This window comes from Mercenaria mercenaria, chromosome 9, assembly GCF_021730395.1.
Source record: "Mercenaria mercenaria strain notata chromosome 9, MADL_Memer_1, whole genome shotgun sequence".
Lineage (NCBI taxonomy): Eukaryota > Metazoa > Mollusca > Bivalvia > Venerida > Veneridae > Mercenaria > Mercenaria mercenaria.
The window spans coordinates 73,366,687-73,391,892 of NC_069369.1; the positions used below are offsets into that span (position 1 = coordinate 73,366,687).

Consider the following 25,206-nt stretch of genomic DNA (forward strand, 5'->3'; position numbering starts at 1 on the left):
CGTTTTCACACGTAAAATTAGAAAATCGCCTTGAAAAAATCCTTGCAGGGAACAACAATATAGTTTTATCTTCTAAGCGTTATATCAAACATGTCCAGATCCTGCTCGAATTCCAAAGATCTGGCTGTGCAGACCCCTACCTGAAAGGAACGAATTATCTCGAATGCTGTATAACCTAATGATGTGATATTTGCCAATGTTTTACAATAGTATGCTTTATTACACATCTTACATAAATCGCTGGTATGACGCAATGACGCTCACTTCGTTTGGAATTTAGCCAAGTATCATTTATCGTAGTTAACAAAGTGTTGACTTAGCTTTTTACCAGAGGACCCAGTGTACAATATGACATGGATCTTATAAAAATCGCAAATTATGACCAAGTTTCATGAAAGATACAGTATAAAATATAAAGGCCCGGTCACACCGACCGAACTTTGTTGGAGCGTTCCTGGAGCGGTGAAAAAATTTCATCACCGCTCGTTACCGTTCACCACCGTTTAACAGAAGTTGGCCCCCGTTAAGGCAACGCCGTATACGCTCGGCCACCGCTGATGGTCCCTCCTACCGCTCCGAAAGTTTTGAGCTGCACAAAATATTGCGAGCGGTGAGGAGCGGGCAATTTTCCGCTCCGGCAAAGTTCACCACCGCTCTAACAACGCCCAGTCAAGTTTGGCACCGCTAGACGCAAGTTCGTGGACGCTTGGGTCCGCTAGGCCAACGCAGAAATCTTGAACGCTGGACCACCGCTGCTTCGCCAGCTTTGCCCGGGCGGTGATTAAACGTTGCACAAACTTTGGTGGAGCGGTTGTAAGCATTTTACGAGCGGACACGGGATTGCTGGAACGGTGTCGAGCGTTGAAGCAGCGATCCATTGCGGTGATGAACTTTGGTTTGGCGTTGGTATGGAGGTGTCGGAGCGGGACCAGAATTTGGCGCTCGCGTCACCGCTAAACCAACGCTCGCTACCGTTAAACCAACGCTAAAGCAACGCCGACTTCAGCGGTGCACCTCTAAGGCAACGCCCGTGTTTTCGATTGTTTTCCCATTTTGTGCGCGGTGACGAGCGTTGTCTAAATTCCGCCCCCTCTCCCTACCTTTGAAGGAATGCTCCAACAAAGTTCGGGCGGTGTGACCGGGCCTTAACCTCAGTGGTGTGTTTAATTAATAAGTTTGTTCTCCGATTTGACCTTTTAACGTAGTTTATACCTCTGATGACCCAGTATCAAACTTGTTTAAGAATTTACAGAGGAAAACATTCTGATCAAATTTCAGTTAACACATATCATGCGGAACACGATTTATTCTGCCATTGCGACCAGTGTAGATCATGATCAGCCTGCACATCCGTACTGTCTGATCATGATCTGCACTGTTCGCCATTCAATCAGTATATTTTTGGTAAGTACCCCTTTTAACAGTTAATGGTACTGTCCAAATTGAAAGATGGACCAGTCCATTTTAGAATTTTAGCAGGGTAAGGGTTAAGACCGTGTCAAAACTGGGCCCTGATTGTGACCTCTACTGTTTGCTCACAATGGACATGTGGGGATACTTCCAGCACTTGGTGCTAAAACTGTAGCCTGCAAAATTTCTCTCCGATACCTTCCATGACCATGTGGTTGTTAATGTCACCAGAAAATGAATATAGTTCTTAACATTGAGATATAGTCATAATTTCCCAACTGTCCATAAAGTAGAGCATATATTTTGTAAATCATGAAAGATGAAAGACATAAATATATAACATCAGATAGTAATTATATGAAAGATAAACTTAAATATTTACTTAAACTCTGTTTTACCTTCAAACACCTTTTGAAAATATTATACTTCTTTCTGGTACCTTTATATAGATATAATGTAGTAATAATTTAAGAACTTCAGCATAATTTTCAAGACTAAAGACTTAGTGCTGATAAACATTGATAGGTCTCCTTTAATGTTATAGTTATAAATATCTCTTCAAGTGTCACTGAAGTCTAAAAATAACTGACTGAAAATACTTAATATCATTTCAAGTGTTGAAGTGTAGGTGTAAAGGTTAAGTTCAAAAACACAACAATAATCTTTCAAATTTTTATTTCCATTTGAAATACAAAAAACATATTCATACTTTGTCTCGGCAAATATTTCAATCTGAATCAAGTTTTCTTTTAATTTACCTCACATAAAAAGATATACACTTGTATAAAAGATAAACTTCACTCAAAAACCTTTTAAATCCAAAATTATAGAATATCAACTCAAAATACAGTGGGTTCTCAGAGATGTAGGAAATCATATTCCCCTGATGCCAAAATCTTCAAGTGAAGACACTATCTTGTTGAGATTTTTCAAGTTTTCTTGTTGATTTTTTTAACAGTATCTTGTTGATCTTTTTAAACAGAGATTCAGTGTATTAATTACACAAGTACTTGTCTTTACGTACAAGTCCAGTGTTCTATGTCCTTTCAATTGTCCCCAGGGGGATACTTCTGGCTTTTAACTATGATCACCACCTGTTCTATGATAGTGACAACATCAGCTCTAAGGTCTAACTGCGTTCATACCCCAATGGATCACGTCCCTGATCTAACAGTTTCAGTGAAGATTCTCTCAGTAAATGAAGCACTCTCTGTATTTCATCCTGTCGGAACACCTGAAATATACGCAAATGTCAATCATACAGGATTTTTTATTATTTGGGAATGAAGCCTTTATCGTTAGAACTACTTGCCAACAGATATGAAATTTTTCAACTAGTTCATTTTCACCAAGTTTGGTGTAGAATGTACATATGACACTGAAAATGGTAAGGTTAGTGAAAATGAGAGTTAAACATTGGTAAAAAATCATGTAATATGTTGCTTTCGGCCAGTATTTCCAAAGCATAACAATGGTTTACTTCCATCATTCTGGACAATATGTTAGGTAAATGTAGTTTATTTAGTAATGTTACTCATATGTAGTTCCGTAACCGCTAGTTATTTTTAGATGCGGTTTTCGGCATATTATAGAGCAATTTATTGGGAACACAATGCTATATAATTTATAAAAATCGGTAGGTTCAAAGTAAAAAATATAATCATTTGAATGAGGTGTACTCAGGTATACTGGACAATAATTATAATTTAGATGTGCCCTGGGTATCAATAATCTCAGAAAAATAGAATCACTTGTAAAATCACAAAATTCTATCATTTTTCTACTAGGTAAAGCAATTTGTGATGAGTTTGCGTTTGTTTTGAACTATTTATTGCATCTTTAATTTTACAACACAACTAAAAAATCTAAACTCGAGGTTGATTCCATCTAGAATATGTGTTGAGAGCGATTAATCTAAGTTGTAAGAACTAGTTTCGCAATAGAGAATTAAGGTACTAGTATCAACTTAAAATACAAGAATTTTTTAAACGATGATTATCCCCTCTGACAAAAATTGCAGGTGCTTATTGTACTGACCTTACCATTTTTCGAGTAAAAATATACACACTCAATTTAAAACTGTTATAAACTTTTTTTATTTTAGTTTTCATATGTGTTTGTGAAGGTCATGGTTTGTTTTATCTGTTTAATCTGAAAATTGAACTATAGTTCTAGTTCTTGAATAGTACAATCAAGGAATTGCATGTTACAATCTCAATATTTTGGACATAAAATTGTCCAGTATACCCGAGTACACCTCGCTCAAATGATTATATTTTTACTTTGAATCTACTGATTTTTATAATTTATACAACATTGTGTTTCTAATAAATTGTTCTTTAATGTGCCGAAAACCGCATCTAAAAATAACAAGCGGTTACGGAACTACATGCAGAGTAACATTACATATTGAACGCCCCTCGTATTTCAGTGAGTTTGTACTGATCTGGTCACCGTCACGTACCTGCAATTTATCATTTTGAGATAGAAAAAAAAGGTCTTAAGTGTGTTTGAGTCACTTTAAAATTGTAAGTTTTCTGAAATCAGCAAATACTGTTTCCTTAAGCAAGATCAGAATACATAAAGGTAAAATTACAGGATAAAATGAAAATATGATAAGGGAACAACTGATCTTTAGTCAAGAATAACAATTTCTATGTAAACTTCAAGACAAAATACTTCTAATTTGATGGCCTTTAATTTGGCTATTTGAAATTCAGGTGAAAAAAAGTTCTTATTTCACTGATGTTCTGAACAATATTGTCTAACAAATTTGAAGAAACATATACTGGAATAATTTCATCAAGTTTTAAGGTGTAACATCCTGTATGGATCAAACCATTTTATTGCTTACAATTGATCAATATAAGTATACCTGGTACAGCTTGTGCTGTTCAGATGTTAACATATCAGCAAGTCGAACACATTCTTGGTACTGTTCACTTGTGTGTAGAACGTTATGAAGAAGGAATACGAGTCCTGGCAACACAAGGCGACGTAAACGATCCATCTGTTCCTGCCGTAACACATCGCCTTCACTCCTGTCAGCAATGTTTTCATCTGCCTCCTCCTTTACAAAAATAAAGGTATCCTCAGAGACATTTTCCAGATGTACCTGTTTAACCTTCGGCCTGCTGGTGGCAAGAGATCTGACTTTGCAACCAGTGCAGACCAAGATCAGCCTGCACGGATGATCATGGTCTGCACTGTTTGCTATTTAGTCAGTAAATTTTCAGTTAACACCCCTTTGAATAATAAATGGTACTGCCCAAATTAAATGATGGACTGGTCCATTTTAGAAATTCAGCAGGCTAAAGGTTAAAGCAGAAAGCTAGGTCTATAAAATAGAATAAAGAAATTAATTTATTTTTATCCTAGTTATACAAACTGAAAGATATAATATAATCAGCAAAGCCATGACAGCTTTTACTGAAGGGAGTTTTTTTTACTGGTACTATGAAGGATTACAACTCAGACAAGAAACCCTATAATATGACATTATACACATTTGAATTTTTTTACCACAATCTGATCTGCCATCCATCCACCATCAGCAAACAGCAGGACATTGTATATATGGTCTTTGGTTGTCTGAAAAAAAAAATCATACATTAATACATTCCATGAAAGAAGTTTTTCAAATATATCTATAACAAGAGCTGTCCGTAAGACAGCGCGCTCGACTTTTCTCAGTGCTTGACTCTGAATTAGAGCTTTGCCAGTAAAAACTCTGTCAAAATTCAAATTAGATTTATGGGAATTGTGTCTCCTGGTGTAGACTTTGATAGTAAATAACTATTTTGAGTTTCAAATCAAAAGTTTTAACAGTAACAGAGATATTTGACTTTTAACAAAAAATTCTAAGTTAACTAGAAATGTGTCCATGGGACACAGATGCCCCCACTACATGACATTAAAATGACAATTTTTTCCCAGGTCAGGGGCCAAAAATGACAATTTTTTCCCAGGTCAGGGGCCAGAACTCCTACAATACTGAATGAATCCGGATGCGAAACCCCAGGTGCACAACTGCACATGCTGACCAACATTCCTGTAAACTTTGGTGACTCTAGGTCAAATACTTTTGGAGCTACGCACGACACAACATTAAAATGACCAATTTTTTACTAAGTCAGGGGCCATAACTCCTACATGACTGGATGAATCTGGATGCAAAACCCCAGGTGCACAACTGCACATGCTGACCAACATTCCTGTAAACTTTGATGACTGTAGGTCAAATACTTTTGGAGCTATGCGCGACACACCATTAAAATAACCATTTTTCTACTAAGTCAAGGGCCATAACTTCTACATGACTGGATGAATCCGGACGCGAAACCCCAGGTGCACAACTACACATGCTGACCAACATGCCTGTAAAGTTTTGTGACTCTAGGTCATATACTTTTGGAGCTAGGCGCGACACAACATTAAAATGACCAATTTTTACAAAGTCAGGGGCCATAACTTCTACATGACTTAATGAATCCGGACGCGAAACCCCAGGTGCACAACTACACATGCTGACCAACATTCCTGTAAAGTTTTGTGACTCTACGTCAAATACTTTCAGAGCTACGCGCGACACAACATTTTCGGAAGGATGGACGGACAGACGGAAGGACGGATGGACAAGAGCAAATCTATATGCCCCCCCCCCCCCCCCAAAGTGGTGGGGGCATAAAAAGGGGCATAATTCTGTCAAAATTCAAATCAGAGTTATGGATATTATTTCTCCTAGTGTAGACTTTGATGGTAAATAAGTATTTTAAGTTTCAAGTCAAAAGATTTTACTTATCAGAAACTTTAACCAAAAATTCTAAGTTAAAACGAGGCATAATTCTGTCAAATTTCAAACCAGAGTTATGGGAATTGTGTTTCTTGGTGCAGACTTTGATTGTATATAACTATTTTGAGTTTCAAGTCAAAAGCTTTAATAGTAACAGATATTTGACTTTTATCAATTTTTTTTTAAAAACTCTAAGTTAAAAAAGGGCATAATTCTATCAAAATTCAAATCAGAGTTATGAGGATTGTTTCTTCTGGTGTAGACTTTGATGGTAAATAAGTATTTTAAGTTTCAAGTCAATAGCTTTGATAGTAACAGAGATATCTGACTTTATCAAAAACTTCAACCAAAAATTCTAAGTTAAAAAGGGGCATAATTCTGTCAAAATTCAAATCAGAGTTATGGGGATTGTTTCTCCTGATGTAGACTTTGATAGTAAATAACTATTTCAAGTTTCAAATCAACAGCTTTGATAGTAACAGAGATACCGTATTTGACTTTATCAAAAACTTAACCAACGGCGACGCTGACGCGGACGCCGTTGCTGGGGCGAATGCAATTGCTCTACTTTTTCTTCGAAAAGTCAAGCTAAAAATAACTACTTAGATGACAGATAATTCTTAAGAATTCAATGAGTGGTTTAAAATAAGTCTCATATTCAATTTCGTGTAACTCAAAGTTATTCTGAATTTATACCAGTAGATCTGATGTGCATTTTTCAAAAACTAAATTAGCCACAAGCTTTTGAAAAATTTTAACATTATTAATAACATATCATTCAGCCTGCACTTTGGATGCTCCTCTATACTTAACAGATGTCATGTTTGCTGTAATATGATCTATCAAGAATACTTGAAATATGCTAAAACAAGATAGCAAGCTGGAATAGATTCTTTTGGGTATTTAGTGTGTGACCCACCTGGTTAGCCCCGACAGTAAAACTCAACACAATAAATCAAGCGTTGCAAGTCTGATCCACTGAAATGGCATAATGTTTTCTGTGAAACTCTGACAGATGACAATTTTCTGATATGATTTTTCCTCTGACACTAATATGATTATCATACTGCCTATTTAACTGAAATACGACTGAAAAATGATAAAAAAAACAACAAAAAAACTAATAAAATATACAAACAAAACATTAGGTGTACCTGTGTTTGCATGAGAAGGTTACGGTGCCAACGTTCCCGCTCCTGTTCGAACTGTTTCATTCGCTGTTCATATGCCACTCTGTCTGTGAATGATCCACCCTCAGGCGGGGCTGGTCGTGTTGGCTGTCCGTGGTGATAATGCTGGATCCAGTCATTGAAACTTTCCATTGCGTCCTGTGTAACAGACATGGAAATTCAACAAACCAAGCAACCCAAGCAAAATATGAGAGTATAGGCAAACAAAAGGATCGGGCAGCATGGATAAATTATCTAAAAAACAAAAGTTAGCTTCATGAATAGGGTGAAATAAAGTGAATACTTTATAAACACAGATCCAAAATGACATGGATGTATTACAAAACAAACAAATATATCAATATATCATTGGTTAAAACTAACCGTCATTCTGCAACAATGAAAGGATATCCTGCTGAAACAAAAAAATTCAGTGCAAAAAAACTCCTTACAGAAGTAAAAAGAAATGACTTGTCCTTACCAGATATGCTTTAATACACAGGTACTCTCTGACAGCATTTCTATCTTCAGCTGGTAAAGTAGTGGTCCCTGTCTAAATATATACAAAAATATCTATGTGTTAAACAATCCATGAAATAGGCAGTCTAAATTTACAAATACTTCACATTTACTGAACAGATACAAAACCAGTCACTTTTACAATGTTGTTTTTTTTTTTTGGTACAGATACACTTTAAAGAAGGTTATGACAACATGAATATTTCCCATCCCTTAGCCTAAGTTTCAGACATAAACATTGATAAATACAGGCCAAAAGCACTCCTCAATAAATTTCAGTTCAACTGATTTCATCTGACATAGGCTGACTTCTTTGTTTTACTTGTATGGGTTTAGTCACACAAAAACTGTTCAGGTCAAACTGTTTTTTCAGCTTTCGATGGTGATGGAAGATCCAATAGGCTCTACAAGTACAGGTGGTCCCTGGGTAAAACCAACAACATTCTACAAGACCGCTGGATGACCTCCCTATACGACGGCCTGAGCAAGAGTCCTAACACAGAAGTGAGTGGAAAATGATCTAGGGGTCACAAAAAATAACTTGCCCCTCACCATCTATCCAGCTCACCTGTCATCATTGCACTTAAGGACAAGAAGGTCAAAAAATCATAATCAAGATCAATCAAAAGAATCATGAGAAAATATAGTTGAAATTTTCCTAAAGGTACAGATATGTCAAAATACACCTATAAATTGGAGGTACCATCCATGTTGTACCACAGGAAAGTGGTCTCGGTTTTTCCCTACGGCCAATAATAAAAAAAAACTAAATAAGCTATTTATAGTAACATAAAAGGGAAGTAATTAAACAAAATTATTGTAATGGTTATTGTTATGATGACACAAGTTTTTGTGCAAGTTTGATTAAATTCAAATCATAAATGAAGCTGCTATTATGCAGACAAAGTCAAAATAGCTAATTCTAGCCCTATCAGGGGCCATAACTCTGGAACCCAGAAAGGAATCTGGCCAGTTCAAGAAAAGAACCGAGATCTTGTGGTGATACAAGTTGTGTGCAAGTTTGGTTAAAATCAAATCATAAATGAAGCTGCTATTGCGCAGACAAGGTCAAAATAGCTAATTTTGGCCCTTTCAGGGGCCATAACTCTGAAACCCATTATGGGATCTGGCGGGTTCAAGAAACGAACCGAGATCTTATGGTGACACAAGTTGTGTGCAAGTTTGATTAAATTCAAATCATAAATGAAGCTGCTATTGCGCAGACAAGGTCAAAATAACTAATTTTGGCCCTTTCAGGGGCCATAACTCTGAAACTCATTATGGGATCTGGACGGTTCAAGAAAGGAAAAGAGATCTTATGGTGACACAAGTTTTGTGCAAGTTTGATTAAATTCAAATCATAAATGAAGCTGCTATTGTGCAGACAAGGTCAAAATAGCTTATTTTGGCCCTATCAGGGGCCATAACTCTGGAACCCAGAAAGGAATCTGGCCAGTTCAAGAAAGGAACCAAGATCTTATGGTAATACAAGTTGTGTGCATGTTTTGTAAAAATCAAATCATAAATAAAGCTGCTATTGTGCAGACAAGGTCAAAATAGCTAATTTTGGCCCTTTCAGGGGCCATAACTCTGGAACTGATAATGGGATCTGCCCAGTTCAAGAAAGGAATCAAGATCTTATGGTGATACAAGTTGTGTGCAAGTTTGGTTAAAATAAAATCATAAATGAAACCACTATCGTGCAGACAAGAAATTGTGGACGGACGACGGACGGATGGACGACGGACGAAGGGCGATCACAAAAGCTCACCCTGTCACTATGTGACAGGTGAGCTAAAAACAGCAGAAAATCATAAACTATTCAATAAATATTTATGTTAAATTGTTTTCATTTGATAAATTTAGGACTACCTGTTGAAGCCAGGTCTTGTGTACAACATCTACCGAGTCTGGCGGCAGTTTCTCAAACACTGCACGTGCAGCATCTATCTTCTTCATTGCTACAAAATAATATAGACAGTATACAATACAGCTGCTTACTTAAGTAATATCATAAAAATAAAGAGACATTCAGCTACCTTTCAGAAATAGAAAAATCAAAATTTAAACCTATAACTCGATAAGCCAGCTGGATGGCTTCCACACATGAAGTATTCTATGCCACAAGCATAGTTTCAAATCCACAGTGGCAAGGTTGGAATAGTTTCACATATCCACATTTTCAACAAACTATTTGAGCCTGCCATGAGAAAACCAACATAGTGGCTTTGCGACCAGCATGGATCCAGACCAGCTTGCGCATCTGCGCAGTCTGGTCAGGATCCATGCTGTTTGCTTTCAAAGCCTATTGCAATTACAGAAACTGTAAGCTAACAGTATGGATCCTGACCAGACTGCACGGATGCGCAAGCTAGTCTGGATCCATGCCGGTCACGAAGCCGCTATGTTGATTTTCTCATGGTGCAGCTCATTTCTAGAACAATGTGTGTAACATGTCAGTAACCATACTGACTGTATATATAACAAGAGCTGTTGGAGGACAGCAACGCTCGTCTATTCAACAACCTTGTTAATTGAATCAATACAAGTCGAAAAAGGGGCATAATTTAGTAAAAAAGCAAAACAGGGTTATGGAACCTGCATAGGGCTTATCAGCTCATGACAGTGGACAGGTGTGTGAAGTTTCAATCCATTCCCATTAGTGGGTACCGAGATACCAAAAACTCATAAGTTGAAAAAGGGGCATAATTTTGTAAAATGCGAAGTAGAGTTATTGACCCTTTGCACTGCATGTCATATCATGACAGTGAACAAGTGTTTGAAGTTTCAATCTTTTCCCATTAGTGAGATATCAGCTTACATACAAAACCTTAACCAAAAATTTCTATGTCAAAAAAGGGGCATAATTTTGTAAAAAAAGCAAAATAGAGTTATGGAACCTGTGCAATGTAAGTAAGTTTATCACAGTGAAAAAGTGTGTGAAGTTTCAATCTATTCCCACAAGTGGTTACTGAGATACCAGCTTACATACAAAACCTTAACCAAATCGGGACGCTGACGCGGACGTAGACGCGGACGCATGGGCGAGTCCAATAGCTCTACTATTCTATGAATAGTCGAGCTAAAAATATTATATCATAATGCAGACAAACTTATTCAATATATAATTTCACAGAGAACTTACCAATAAAGGTTCTCATAACAGCATTGGCCTGTTTTAATGCTTCAGCACGCTGGGCAATATCAAACACCAACCAGTCTATAGCTTCTATCTTATGTCTGTCCTCCTATAATAAAACCAAAACTGTTCAACCAGACTGACCTATCACTGTATCTGTTACACATTCCCTACTTCTTGTACTACAAAATACATGAGGTGGATCCTGCAGGAAGCAGTAACATGTCATAACAGAAATAAAGAAATATCACTTAGTAATGAAACGTATCAATGTCATTCAATTCTTGTAACAGTTATGGTAATAGCTTAAGTGTTTTAACAATCTCAAGAGATTTCTGAATGGGCTCAAAATTCATGCCCATTAATTTTATACTCAACAATGATTTATATCTTATATTCATGATATTAACAGTTTTGTTTTCACCTCTTTACACACTGATTTGATTCCATGTTGCATTCTCTTTAAGATATAAAATTTCTAAAAAGAGAGAAGGTAACTAAGCCTTGCAACCTCTGGAATTCTTCACCTTTGAGTTCCAAATATTTATAGGACCTGGAATGTAACAGCTGAATATAAGCTTTTTCAAGGGAAACACATTTGGACTGCAAATGTGTGCGTGTGTGCGTTTGGGTATAGTGTCCTTTTCAACAATTCTTCAGTCACAAACGATTGTGTCTACCTGAAGCAGTGAAAGCACCGCCCAACTTTATAGTATATCAGGCTGTAGACATGTGACCTGATACCCCATCCAGAAACATTATACTGACACCGGGTTGACCAGTTGTTGAACTATTCTCTTAATGCTGATTGCCAACTGAAGAAGTTCATATTACCAGTTTTGCAACCAGGGAGCGAACCCACTACCTCCTGAATTCAAAGCTGGAACTCTACCACTAGGCTACTAAGGCAGTCACTGTAATTATTTAAGATTGGTTTAAAGCAGTAATATATTCTTCACCACAATGCCTACCTCTGAAATGACAGTGTCAACAGAGTCCTGCATCTCATGTATACGCGAGAAGTCTACGTCCGACTTCATGCGGATATTTTCCACGACCTTCTTGGTGACAGCGGCAAGATCGAGACCAGCATCCTCGGCAAGGTCAAGGTAATGTTGTCGCTCATCCTTGTTTGTGATACCTGCAATGTGATCATCATGCCCTTCGAAACAATCATACATTTAAATTCTGTATAGTATGACTTACCTACTTGTTAATAGGCTGCAAAAAATCTACACTGGCACAATACCATAGTCAATATCGAAGTGTTAATAATCCCTAAAACATATCTGTGTTACTTACAGCTGTTCATTATATACCTTAAATGCAAATGTGCAATGCTATCTAGAAATAAATATTGCAAAACACTTAAAAATAACCAGTTATTGTGCATGCCTTTGGTTTTTTTACACGAAAAAAAAAAAGGTAGAGGTAGATTTCCTGGAAGCATAAAGCACCACAAACACAGCCATAGAAAGGTATGGCATAATCCTTTCATTTTGGTCAAAGCAAGAAAAACAACAGAAAAGAATTAAAATTTTATATTGGCTTTAAAACTTGACATTATATTTTTTATATAGCTAAACAAACATACATGACTACACATCATCTAAATTCTTACTCACCTTCTAAGAACAATGCATACCAATGGACCTGTGCATTTTTTGGTAACTTTGACACATAGTAAGCAATTAAACCATAGTGCTTCTCTCTGATCAGTCTCTCAACATAACACTTCAGTATAGAATTGCACAACTCCTCCTGAAAGTTCAAATTGTAGTTGTTTGTAAAATTCTATTGGATTTTTAAGTCCCACAAACATAATTTAGGTCATATTGCATAGTTTCTAGCTATTACTAGTGAAAGGTCACCTCCCAGGAAATTATATGAAGCAAGTCCAAACACCTTGGTAGAATCACTGATCTTCAACAAAAGATTATTTTTTAGATGATCTGGATAGAAGACATCCTTAGAACAAGGAGCTGCGTTCAATAAACGCTTGATGCCGGCATCCTTGTCGATACAAAGCAACTGAAGTCCAAAAGGAGGTCAAGTTCAAGGTCAAACTGAGGTCAGGTGATGTCTGAAGATGAGGAATGGTCACAGGTTACATCTGCATTAGTATCCAGTCATTAGTAAGGGTATTGATGCTAGACAAGCGGTCCCATTTGGTTAACCTCATATGGACAGACAGACGAATGCATGAACGGATGGACAGGACAATCACTATATGCCTCACGCATCAGTAGATGCCGGGGACATAAGAAATATCATGATTAATTAAACATTTTTAGTAAATCATTTATGGCTTTATCTTGCCTACCATCACAGTGATATAATTCATTGTCACACACTTTAGTTTGGAAAATATGACATTTCTTTCATTCACCTGTAAAATTTGCAGAAAAGAAATGGAAATATCAATTCCATAAACTGATCCATAAATTAACCATACATAACAATATTATGAAGGCTTACCTTTGTGTTTTGTTCGGAGGTTCTGAGAAAGAGTACAAAATGAGCCATGAACCGGAGTGTGTGTAGTGAGATATCTTGTCCCTGTTGTCTAACTCGTTCATACAGTAAATCTAATAAACCTGAAATATAGTTTATTCTAACTGATTCTAGCTTGACTGTTATGAAAGCTTCAAGCTTATTTGAATCACTCTCAAGTCTTATTCCTAGAAAAACCAGTACTGGTGTCAAAAGAGAAGGCATATTCATGGCCAAAGTGAGGCTTGAACCTATGACAAATGGACTGAGCGGCCAACACGTTTACCATCAGAAACCTGATGTATAGCGATGTACACAATAATTAAAGGGACATACCTCCAGATGAACATAAAATTTCTAATTTTTCAAAACAGATAGAAACTGATATTAACAGTAGATATCGAGAATGATAAATAGGTAGATATCTTAATATGTATAATATAAACAAGAGTTCACAGAACACGAAATGCCCCCCTTGATGCATTCAGTGATTGCACAAGGGACAGAAATTATCTGGTCACTGTACACAAAAAATCTACTGTTCTTGGTCAAAGTGACCTTTGACCTCAAAATAAATAGGTGTCATCTGCTGCACATGATAAACCTCCCAATTAATATTTGTGATCCTAGGCCCAAGCATTCTCAAATTATCGTCCGGACACATTTTAACTGTTCCAGGTCACTGTGACCATGACCTTTTACCTACTTATCTCAAAATCAATATGGGTCATCTACTGGTCATGATCAACTTCACTATTTAGTTTCATGATCCTAGGCCAAAGCTTTCTCAAGTTATCGTCCGGAAAGGATTTTACTGTTCCAGGTCACTGTGTCCTTGACCTTTGGCATACTGACCTCATAATCTATAGGGGTCATCTGCTAGTCATGACCAACCTCCCTACTGACTTGCGTGATCCTAGGCCCAAGCCTTCTCGAGTTATCAAAAAAACGTTAAACTGTTCCTGATCACTGTGATCTTGACCTTTGACCTACTGACCTCAAAATCAATAGAGGTCATCTGCTGGTTATGACCAACACCCTATCAACTTTCATGATCCTAAGCCCAAGCATTCTTGAGTAATCATCCAGAAACGGATTGGTCTACATACCAACCGACAGACATCTGCAAAACAATATATCCCTCCTTCTTCGAAGGGGGGCATATTTACAGCAAAATTCATTCTTTTGAATATCTAACTAACAATATGAGAGTTTTCTACATATTTTTGGGGCTAAAAGGGCGTTTAAATTGATAAAAACTTCATAAAATGTGCAAAATCACTTAAAAATTTCTTTATACTGTACCTATTAACTAATGAAACTATTAACTAATGAAAGCCTTTTTCTAAATTTCAACAAATTTTGACATAAATCTGGAAGAATGCAGCATTAACATCTTTCCATAAAGTTTTGTTCTCCTTTTTTCTGGGCAGTTTAGAGAGGCTCACAAGTTCAATTTCTGGCTTTACAGGTGGAGAAAATACCTGGTTCCTGTCAAGAAACAATATTCAACTTGGGCTGATATCTGCTTTGAGCATAAATTCTTAGGGGGATCTGAATGGTGTCCTAACAAGGAAGAATAAGGCAATCCCTACTAAGAAAACATGCTTATCAAAACGACATTAAATTACAGTCCTGGTGAAGTCTATTAAATAAACTCCATAAATCGCTATAAGATATTGATGCTTTTGTTTAACTTCTCACACAATACCAAGACTGGCCTTTTTCAGAAATGGGCAATAGTTTTTCAGTTTTGACAAAATAAATCAAAATAATCTGAACACAATTGGTAGAAAGCCACCCAAGGGTCATGTTAGTGAAATACTTGACTGTGAAATCTAGCAAACGGTCTCTGACAAAATGAATTCCCTCTATATAAAATGTGGAAAACTGACCACACCCCAAGCAGCCATGTATTTTCTTTTTTGATTTTTGTATTTTCTGATGAACTGAAATACTTTCAAGTCTTTGTAGTCAACTAAGGCTAAGTTGTGTCAAGTTTTCTCCATTTTTTTAACACGGTGGCAAATTTGCTGCAGAATGGAACTGTCAGATTTTGTTCATTTTTAGTGGTGTTTTTCAACAGTATTTCAGTTTTAAACTACTCTGAAAGAGGCCAATCCAAGGATCATCCATTCCAAGTTTCATCAAATTACTCCATTATGGTTTCAGAGATGTTGTTTCAAAAACGCTCAGAGGAGCTAAAACGTTAACAAGAAACCTGAGTTTACCTGAAACATCACCAAGTATGACATATTTCTGTATAAGATGGTACAGACCACCAGCTTCCTTCTGCATTACATCATTTGCTTCTATCTCCTTGAATACAGATCTTGTTGTCAAACTGGAAATATATTTAATGCAAGTAACCTATGTTTATTCTATTAAAACTGATTAATGGTGTTGTGTTTTGAAATTTCCTGGTTTTCAAATCAAATATTTCATATCAGACTGCAAATTAAGAATGTCAAGTTATATGAAAATCCAAATGTCTTGATATGATAGCATTTTGTCCAATGAAAATGAGTCATATCAAAATTAAAGCAATAAAATTTCTGTGCTCTAAGTTAACTTTCAGCCAAATCTTGGCCAGTAGAACCCTTTCTTTTGCAGCTACTTGTTTTAAGCAGCCACATTTCCAAGTTCTAATTTCCACATATACAAACTAGAGCTGCTTTTGAGAAAATCACATGTCACCCACAACTGCCTTACCAGACTTTCAGTGCTTTGATTATAAAAAAAAAACAAGTTTCAAGGGCCACAATTCCGAAGTGCCTAAGCCGATTTGGCTAGTTATCGAACTTCAGCGAGGACTTACTGGCAAACACATTTTCTTCGAGTCTGGTGAAGATCGGATGTGAAATGTTCTGCTTAAAGTGTGGACAAGATTTATGACAGACAGACAGACAGACAGACAGACAGACACACACACAGAGGAGTAAATCAATATGTCTCCCACATCACTGTGTGGTGGGAGACATAATTAACTTGATCCTCTATTAAATAGTCACTTATTATTTAGAAGCTATTTTGTTAACTTGTTCTCTTAATGTCACTGTATGCAGGTTGGACTGTAGGTATGAGAAATTTAATTCCCCCATTTTTCTAGGAGTAAACAAGAGCTGAACCTGCCTTAGCAGTCACTTAGCCAGTTAACTAACTTCGAAAAACTGAATTTTTGTTCTTATGTCAACTTGTCTTATGCAGTGATTTGCATCAAGTAGTCAAATTTCACCACTCCCCTGGCTGGCTGCTTCATACAGGTTATAATGTTTTCTAAAACATGTATTACTTTTTCTCCCAGTATTCTCCAGGAAGTGCTTCTAAAGATCTGTTGATTGTTGTTTTCAACCTTATCTCATCCTCTACCTTCCTGTCGACCAGAACTCGGAAATACGCCCACACATAGTCCAGCCACGACTTACACACAGGTAGAATTCCACGCAGATTGCCACATAATGCTGAATAGATGGCCTTTTCATATGTACTAACCCTTGCCTGAAAAAAACATGTTAAATTTCAAAATGCAGTGTTTTAACAAACAAACAATTGTAACAAAGTTAAGTGACTTGCTGCAAGATATTGAAAAGGCTTGAGAAAAAGCTTCGCATCTTGAATTGTATAAAGTAAAAGTAAGGTAATTCAATAACTTTCAACGCTTACAAAACATTTATGTTGTCTGTAAAATGAGCCGCACCATGAGAAAACCAACATAGTGCGTTTGCAACATGCATGGATCCAGACTAGCCTGTGCATCCGCGCAGTCTGGTCAGGATCTGTGCTGTTCGCTTTCAAAGCCTATTGCAATTATAGGAACTGTTTTGCAAATAGCATGGATCCTGACCAAGACTGCGCGGATGCCCAGGCTAGTCTGAATCTATGCTGATCACAAATGCACTATGTTGGTTTTCTCATGGCGCGGCTCAAATGTGTAGAAAAATCACAGTGGAGAATCCCTTATTCTGTAACTAGTTAAAAGCAAGGACATGAGGTAGTTGATTAATGCAATATTCACACCTGTTTCAAATTCCTCAGATGTCATGTTTATAAATATTAGCTTTAATAAATAAAACCATCAAATAAACTGTCCTTTTTTACAGAAGATGGCAAAATAATAATGTTAAGTTTCTGCACCTAACCAAAGTTCCTGGATTTCATATCAAAATAAACCTATTCTCTACAAGTACACAAGTTCCAGACATGAATCTGAGGTGACTAATGATTTTTGCGAATAACTAAGGAGAAAATACACCTCAACCACATGTGAATCTGCAACTTCCTGAAATGAAGTATTCTTATCTAACAAGCTAACCCTTCTGGTTACTATGTATATCCAGCAATTACACTAAAGTCTTATAGCCAAATTAAACATTTCACCTACATCTTGTGCCATATTCCAGCACACAGTTTTCCAGATATCTCTGTGTGGATTCCCCTGAATGGCTTTTCTCTGACATTCTGGGCCCAAACCTTCAAAATTAGGGTCATGGAATAACTTCCAACCTTCCAGTGTGGCTGCCCTCCATGCCTGACCACAGTCTAGACACATTTTCTGAGCCTTGAAAAACAGAATACAACATCTGACCTCAAAGTACAAGTGTTAAACTTCCTTTTCCTAATGCATGAATAAAAATTCAACCTGAACAAGTGGGCATAGGAATTCACTCACATACTGAAGTTTACCCCTTCAAAAGGTTTTACCAAAGAGCAAAACTGTTGTAAAACAGAAACAGATACAACAGTAAGGTTTTGCATATAGCTGTTTTTTACTGTGTCTCAAATAAGTTCTGCTGTTCTATCTCAGCATATTTTTTTCTTCATAAAATACTAAATTTTTTGAACTAACAATAAAGATGTTAACAAAATTGATAAGAATGATTCATGTATTTTTTGGTTGAGTTTAATGTCACATGGACAATTTTATACATCATTATAGAACCACTGCCCATCTGCATGCCAGCTGGATAGCTTCTTATAACGAAAGAATTCTACACCATAATCAAGGTCTTGATTCCTGTCTGAAGTGGTAATTTGTACATAAAATTTTCTTTTGATCAAACAAAGCTTCTTTAACTTAACTTCTTCCCATTGATTTACCTTTTCAAGTTGTCCAGCACGTAAACACACAAAGATATACTGCAATAATCTATCTTCATCTTCTTTGTCCAAGTCATCTAGAAGCTTGTTTTGTCTGACTGGTGCATCTGGATCCTAAAATACATAATTTCATTTGTTTACTGCATGTTTGACGTCATGGGAGTCATATAATGTCCTGTCATATTTTTGATATTACACTAGTGTAATATCAATTTGATGCTCATGTTATTTCAAGTATAATTTTTCTTGTTTTTGAATTAGTGCCATTTTCAAATGTATTTCACTTATATAATGACAGGCAGTTAACTTAACCAGAGTTCCTAGATTTTGTACCAGTACTAACCTGTTCTTTGCCCATACAGTGCAACCTCTGTAGAGCAACACCCTTTGGGAGATACAAATATTGACTGTTATATAGAGGTTGTTGTTCTGGAGAGGCAAATTTGATAGTATATTTCAGCTTAGGGAAATTTTGATGTTGTTACAAAGAGGTTTTTGCTTAAGAGAGGGCCGCTCTGGAGAAGTACTGTATATGCCAACTTCTAGACAAGAATCCCAGGTGGCATGGGTGGTGAACAAATGATTTCAGACACAAAGTTTTTTACCAAATCACTACTGAGAACATATTATCCTGCACAGAGATTGAACTGGCAACCCTGAGATCCACAGATCTGTGCTTTCCCTACTGAGCTAAGTGAGTGGGTTTAGTTTTAAGTGTAGAAGAAGTTTGTCAAATTGACACTGTCAAATATAGAAGATGTTGGTCAAACTAATATTGTCAATAACAGATAAAGAAACCTTGATGTTTCAGCAGTGAAAGTAAACATGTGTAAAAAGAATCTTACACTTATGTTTTTCTACATAGCATTTTATTATCTTAGCCAACTTGTTAGATCAATTCAATATGAAAAGACGCTCATGTGAGACCCTCTATATACATATTTTCTTCTGTAAGACTGTCAAAGAAACAGGTTTTCCCCCCTATAAATCTACCTCTGGTAAAAGAAGGCAATCCAAACGAAAACAAGGAGCTGCGCTCAATAAACGCTTGATGCCCCCAGTGGCATCCTTGTCGAAAAGACTGCACCTAAGTCCAAAACGAGGTCAAGGTCAAGGTCAAACTGAGGTAAGTTGATGTCTGAAGATGAGGAATGGTCACAGGTGCATTAATATCAAGTCATACTAGTAAGAGGTATTGATGCTAGACGAAACGGTCCCATTTGGTTAAACAAGAGATGGCCCATATAAAGCAACCTAAGTCCAAAATGAGGTCAAGGTCAAACTGAGGACAGGCGATGTCTGAAGATGCGGAATGGTCACAGGTTACATCTGCATTAGTATCAAGTCATTCTAATAAGGGGTATTGATGCTAGAAGAAACGGTCCCATTTGGTTAACCTCGTATGGACTGATGAACGGACGGATGGACAGGAAAATCACTATATGCCTCCCGCTGGGGGCATAAAAAAGTATGTTTTTTTCCCAATTCTGAATTTATAATTCCAAAATAAGTGTTACTTTTTAGGGTTTTTGCTAGTTAAATTGCTAATTTGTATGTATATTTTGGTTATTAAAACAACTGTTATACTGTTCAATGATTACTGAAATGCAATCCATTAACATTTTACACAAAAAATATCTATACATAGATTTTAGTAATTTGCAAATTTTCCCAATTAAGACAATTTCCTAGAGCATTTTTCCCAATTCCACTGGTGTTGGTGGCATTCCCAAAATGATGAAAAAAAGGCCTGGAAGACAATTTCTAGAATGATTGCCCTGTACTCTCTCTACCCCACTAGACTGACAAGCTCAATGGTTTAATAATAACTAGCACTGCAATTTTACTCTTACCATACCTTTTCAGACACAGAGTCTTTCATATGTGAGAACATAGGTAATGGTTGAAAAGCCTGGACCATTATACTAGATAAATATGAAAATTTGTTCACTTTGTAAACTGAAGTTTCAGCTTGAATGGGTAGAAAACATGAAACATATTAGAATCATAAACTTAAGTAGAAATTGTGCGCCAACTTACTGCCAAAAATACAAAAGATGATTAATGCTCCCTTCCTTTCAACCTAGGTAAAAACAACTTACAAGCTCTGTGATAAGATTTCTTTCAGCACCTGTTGGTACTCCCATCTGCTGATTCTGTAATCTATGACGTGCATTCTCACTGTAAAGTTATACATGCAACTTTTTAAACAGACCAAAAAAGAGTCAAAGGCTTTTAAAACTGAAGTCTATATTAACAACAGTAGCTTTTAACAAGAGCTGTAGTGTTTACAAAACACACACCTTCCCCTAATAGGTATGTAATTTTCTTTGACAAATGACCACAGAATCAATAGAGATCATCTTCTGACTGCAGCAAGTGTCACTCTGCTATGGAGCCACTTGCTACGATTTCATGGAATAAAACTCAAACATTCTTCATGTGGTTCTTAAAATGAGGCTTTTTTTTTTCTCAAAAAAAACTCTGAAATGTTTATGGTCTGCAAATTGAAATACAATGTATGTAGATCAAGGCTTTAAACAGAAATTGAAACAGCTATCAGTCTCAAGATACAGAGACTTATCTTTGAACTACTGACTGTATAACAAAAACGTCCCGTCTTCTATATACCACAAGCAGGCATCTTAAAAAGTTTAACAGCAATAGGCTTAAGCTTCCTCTAGTTACTGAAAGGAACCTCGTGGTCTATGGCAAACAAATAAACTGGCACAAGCAGACCAATGTATCCCCTATGAAAGGGGCATAAATATTACAATATATTACTCTGAAAGCCTATGAAATATTCTGTGTCTTATGTTAGGTTACCATCTTTTCCAGCAGTACTGCGAAATCATTAAATTTCGTGGGCATGAAATTTCGTGCTTTTGGTCAAAACGGCAATTTCGTGGGGATATCAATTCTTGGATTTCAACTTTTTAACATAAAATGAATGGGAATTTTACCTGTTCGTTGAGATTAAATTTCGTGGATTGACTCAACCATGAAATCCACGAAAATTAGTCCCCCACAAATATTTATGATTTTACAGTATTTCAAGTAACATTAAGCATTCATAAAACATGATTACATTTTCTTTCATCTCAAAACTAAGACTATGAATACTTGGTAAAACCTTTTGCACTGCCTGGTAATCAAGTATGCATCCACTGCAAAGGTACTCCAAATCTTTAGCTAAACATGCATACTTCTTAAGTGCATTTGCACCAAATTACACAAGACAAATAATAACTTACAAGCAATATACTTACTATCCCACAGCTCTGTCTGAGAAGAATTTGATGTTTTCTGCAAAGTTTTCACAGTCATCCTGGGCACAACTCTCTAACCAGTCCACAACTAACTGTTCAAATACACAACATAAATAGTGTTTAAGACTGCATACTTTTTGCATCTCCTTTATTTTACAATCTAACGGACAAAAACAATATTTGTACTGTTAAGAATTTACATGTTGTACTGGTAGCCTGTATTACTTAGATAGATAATGTTGCTTTATACGCATCACTGATTTACATTTGTGAAACACTTTTTTCCAAGATATCATCCAAGAAGCCTTGTTTACCTTGCAAGTTTTCATAACAAGTACTTCTTCCTGTCACTGACATGTTATTTCATGTATGGAGACATTAACATTGAATTAGCTGATCTATGAGGCAGAACTTTTTTATTATTAAACAGTTTAGGAAGATTTTTGTATAAATCTTCACAATATCAATTTCATTTTCATATCACTTCTTTTTCAATTAACTTTGTCAATTTCACCAACTAATTTTATCTGTCAACTTTACTGGTACAGAATAGCCTTTGTAAAACAACAAATTTTTGTTTGTTTTTGGTTTAATACCATTTTTCAACAGTATTTCAGATACGTAATGGCAGGCAGCTAACCTAACCAGTGTTCCTGGATTCTGTACCAGTATAAACCTGTTCCCCACAAGTAACTGTCAACTTCCCAACAGGAATCAATGGTGGAGGACAAAAAATCCCAGACACAATGTCTTTTATGAAATGTCATGGATAGCATACTACACCTCCCTTTGGGGTAAGACTCATGGCCCCGTGATCCATATATCAGCGCCTTACCTAATGAGCTAAGCGTGCTGGTTTTCCACAAGCTAGATAGATGGCTTCCTCAGATGACATGATTCTGATCAAGCATGAAACCACTAATACTGGTAATGGGTACTGTAAAACTTGCGTAATTCTTTGTGGATGAAACTTTGTGGTTTCAATCAAAGTGGCTATATTTCATTGGGATAATTTATCTATTTAAAAATTTAGATGCAAACTAACTCTGTGAAAATTGAACTAAAACCACAGAATATGACACCAACAACCTTTACCACTGTGACTCCTTGTTTGTCTTTCTTTGTTGGGTTTGATGTCACACTGACAAATTTATAGGTTATATGTTGACTTTTGAGGGTGTACCTCCAGGCATAACTTCAGACATGGGCAAGCACCATGAGCATTTCCATAAGACCCTGACCTCTTATTTCACATTGGACAAAGTGGTAGAATATTTTACCTGTGCTTCTCTCACTGACTGTTCCCTATCAAACAGAGCATTGACTATCTTCTCATCACTCTGGTATATCCCCTGAAACAAGAAATTCTACAAATAATTCCTACCATTCTAACTAGACGAAAATGAGAACAACATGAAAACAATAATTGAGCAGTGCCATGAGAAAACCAACATAATGGCTTTGCGACCAGCATCCGCGCAGTCTGGTCAGGATCCATGCTGTTCGCTAACGGTTTCTCTAATTACTATAGACTTTGAAAGCGAACAGCATGGATCCTGACCAGACTACGCGGATGCGCAGGCTGGTCTGGATCCATGCTGGTCACAAAGCCACTTTGTTGGTTTTCTCATGGCGCGGCTCATTTCTACAATTGTAATAGGCAACAGAAAGGTATTACTTTTCTTTGACACCAAATGGGTTTATTTGACAAATGCTGTATCATAACAAAATAATGTTTGACATGTTTGCAATACAGAAAATTCCAACAGCCATCATTTTTAGAAGATCTAATTATCGGTATTCTTCTAGGCATTTATAAAAGCATGTAACCCTGGATAAAGTAAAACAATGAAACAATTAAAAGAACTGAAAAACTGTGCATACAAGATTTTAATTACAGTTTCATTAGTTTTCAATTTTAGCCCAAAATAATATTGTACCTCCACACGTTTCTCATCACACCCAAGATGTCCTAGTGTAATTCACACCCAAACAAAAATTATAAAAAGTCTACCAGTACTCATTTTATACATATTTAGCCTACTATGGTGAACATTAATATTCAATGGGGACTATTTTTGTAGATTTTGCATTTTCATCAATCCATGAAAGTTAATTCCAACAAAACATATAAAATTCCCATTCAATTTATCTGCAATAACTGAAATCCACAAATTCAGATTTTTATAAAAACAAATTCATATCTTTATAAAATAGCATCGCCTTGGCAGCCTAGTGGTAGAGTGCCCGCATCAAGTGAGAGAGGGCAAGGGTTTCATGCCTGGCCGCATCATACCAAAGACGTAAAAAATGGTACTAGTAGCTTCCTTGCTTGGCACTCAGCATAAATAGGATAGTGCCAGGACTGGTCAGCCAATTGTCAGTATAATGTAACTGGGTGGGGTATCATTTCAATGTCTATGGCGTGAAATTCCAGTGAGGCAGCACTATAAAGCTGGGCATTGTGCTCACTGCTACAAGTAGACACCATCAGTTATATGACTGAAAAACTGTTTAAAAAGACGTTAAACCCGAACACACACCTTATAAAACAGCTGTTTTGGCCACAACTACAAAGTTTTACACCAGGGAATTAAACATTTTTACAGTACCAATACCTTGTAAGAACATCCGTACCTGTATTACTTGTTGTTCATCCTCGTCTCCCTGCTCCATCATGAAGTCTTCCTTCATACTCGTGTCCTGTCTATCCCTAAACAAACTCTTGATTAATTTCCAGGTGGCCTCTTCCTCAAACAATTCATGTAACACTTGAAATGTTTTTCGAAATCTAAACAAAATAAATAATGAGACGTTTTAACAAACTACCAATTTCCCTAACATGAAATGTTAGTTTTTTTGTTTGGTGTGGTTTAGAAACATACTGTCAAATCAGACTGAGACTCTCCAGCTTTAATAGTGGCTTGAGACCTAAGGTGCCCCACAAGGCACACGTGATTATTACAGTAGAGCTAGACATTATTTATTTAGTGTTTTAGGTCACATAGGCACAATTTTAATAATAGGTCATGTTCTTTAACTGATGGATGAAGTGCCAGGTGCCCCTCTCGGTATTACCTGGGGCAAAGAGGGGTACCTCTGGGAAACACAAAACCACCCTCTTCCATTAGCTAGTTGGATTGCTTTTTTACATGAAAGAAACATACACCCAAAAAGAGGTTTCAAACCCCCAGTGGTGAGGGACAGGAGATTAAAAACCTCTAGGCAACTGTACAATCATGCACTTGCTGGATACCTTTCTCAACATGAAACATGAACACAGTAAATATACTTAGTAATACTAGATAATAGAAATGA

The 25,206-nt window shown here is 36.6% G+C and overlaps 1 protein-coding gene across 1 annotated transcript in view; it reads right to left on the reverse strand.

The window, feature by feature from the left end:
• Window positions 1-2,068: 2,068 nt before the first annotated feature.
• LOC123547461 (nuclear pore complex protein Nup107-like) overlaps window positions 2,069-25,206 on the reverse strand; it is a 40,936-nt gene continuing 17,798 nt past the window's right edge. The window contains exons 9-26 of the mRNA XM_045334591.2: window positions 24,526-24,679; window positions 23,169-23,240; window positions 21,889-21,980; window positions 20,722-20,800; window positions 18,620-18,733; window positions 17,904-18,080; window positions 16,815-17,020; window positions 15,754-15,866; window positions 13,508-13,626; window positions 12,655-12,790; window positions 12,001-12,170; window positions 11,036-11,138; window positions 9,763-9,851; window positions 7,853-7,924; window positions 7,357-7,530; window positions 4,933-5,001; window positions 4,286-4,480; window positions 2,069-2,644 (exon numbers count right to left, since the gene is read on the reverse strand). Of these exons, the coding sequence (XP_045190526.2) occupies window positions 2,540-2,644; window positions 4,286-4,480; window positions 4,933-5,001; window positions 7,357-7,530; window positions 7,853-7,924; window positions 9,763-9,851; window positions 11,036-11,138; window positions 12,001-12,170; window positions 12,655-12,790; window positions 13,508-13,626; window positions 15,754-15,866; window positions 16,815-17,020; window positions 17,904-18,080; window positions 18,620-18,733; window positions 20,722-20,800; window positions 21,889-21,980; window positions 23,169-23,240; window positions 24,526-24,679 (2,239 nt within the window). The 3' untranslated portion in view covers window positions 2,069-2,539. The remainder of the gene's footprint in view (window positions 2,645-4,285; window positions 4,481-4,932; window positions 5,002-7,356; window positions 7,531-7,852; window positions 7,925-9,762; window positions 9,852-11,035; window positions 11,139-12,000; window positions 12,171-12,654; window positions 12,791-13,507; window positions 13,627-15,753; window positions 15,867-16,814; window positions 17,021-17,903; window positions 18,081-18,619; window positions 18,734-20,721; window positions 20,801-21,888; window positions 21,981-23,168; window positions 23,241-24,525; window positions 24,680-25,206) is intronic.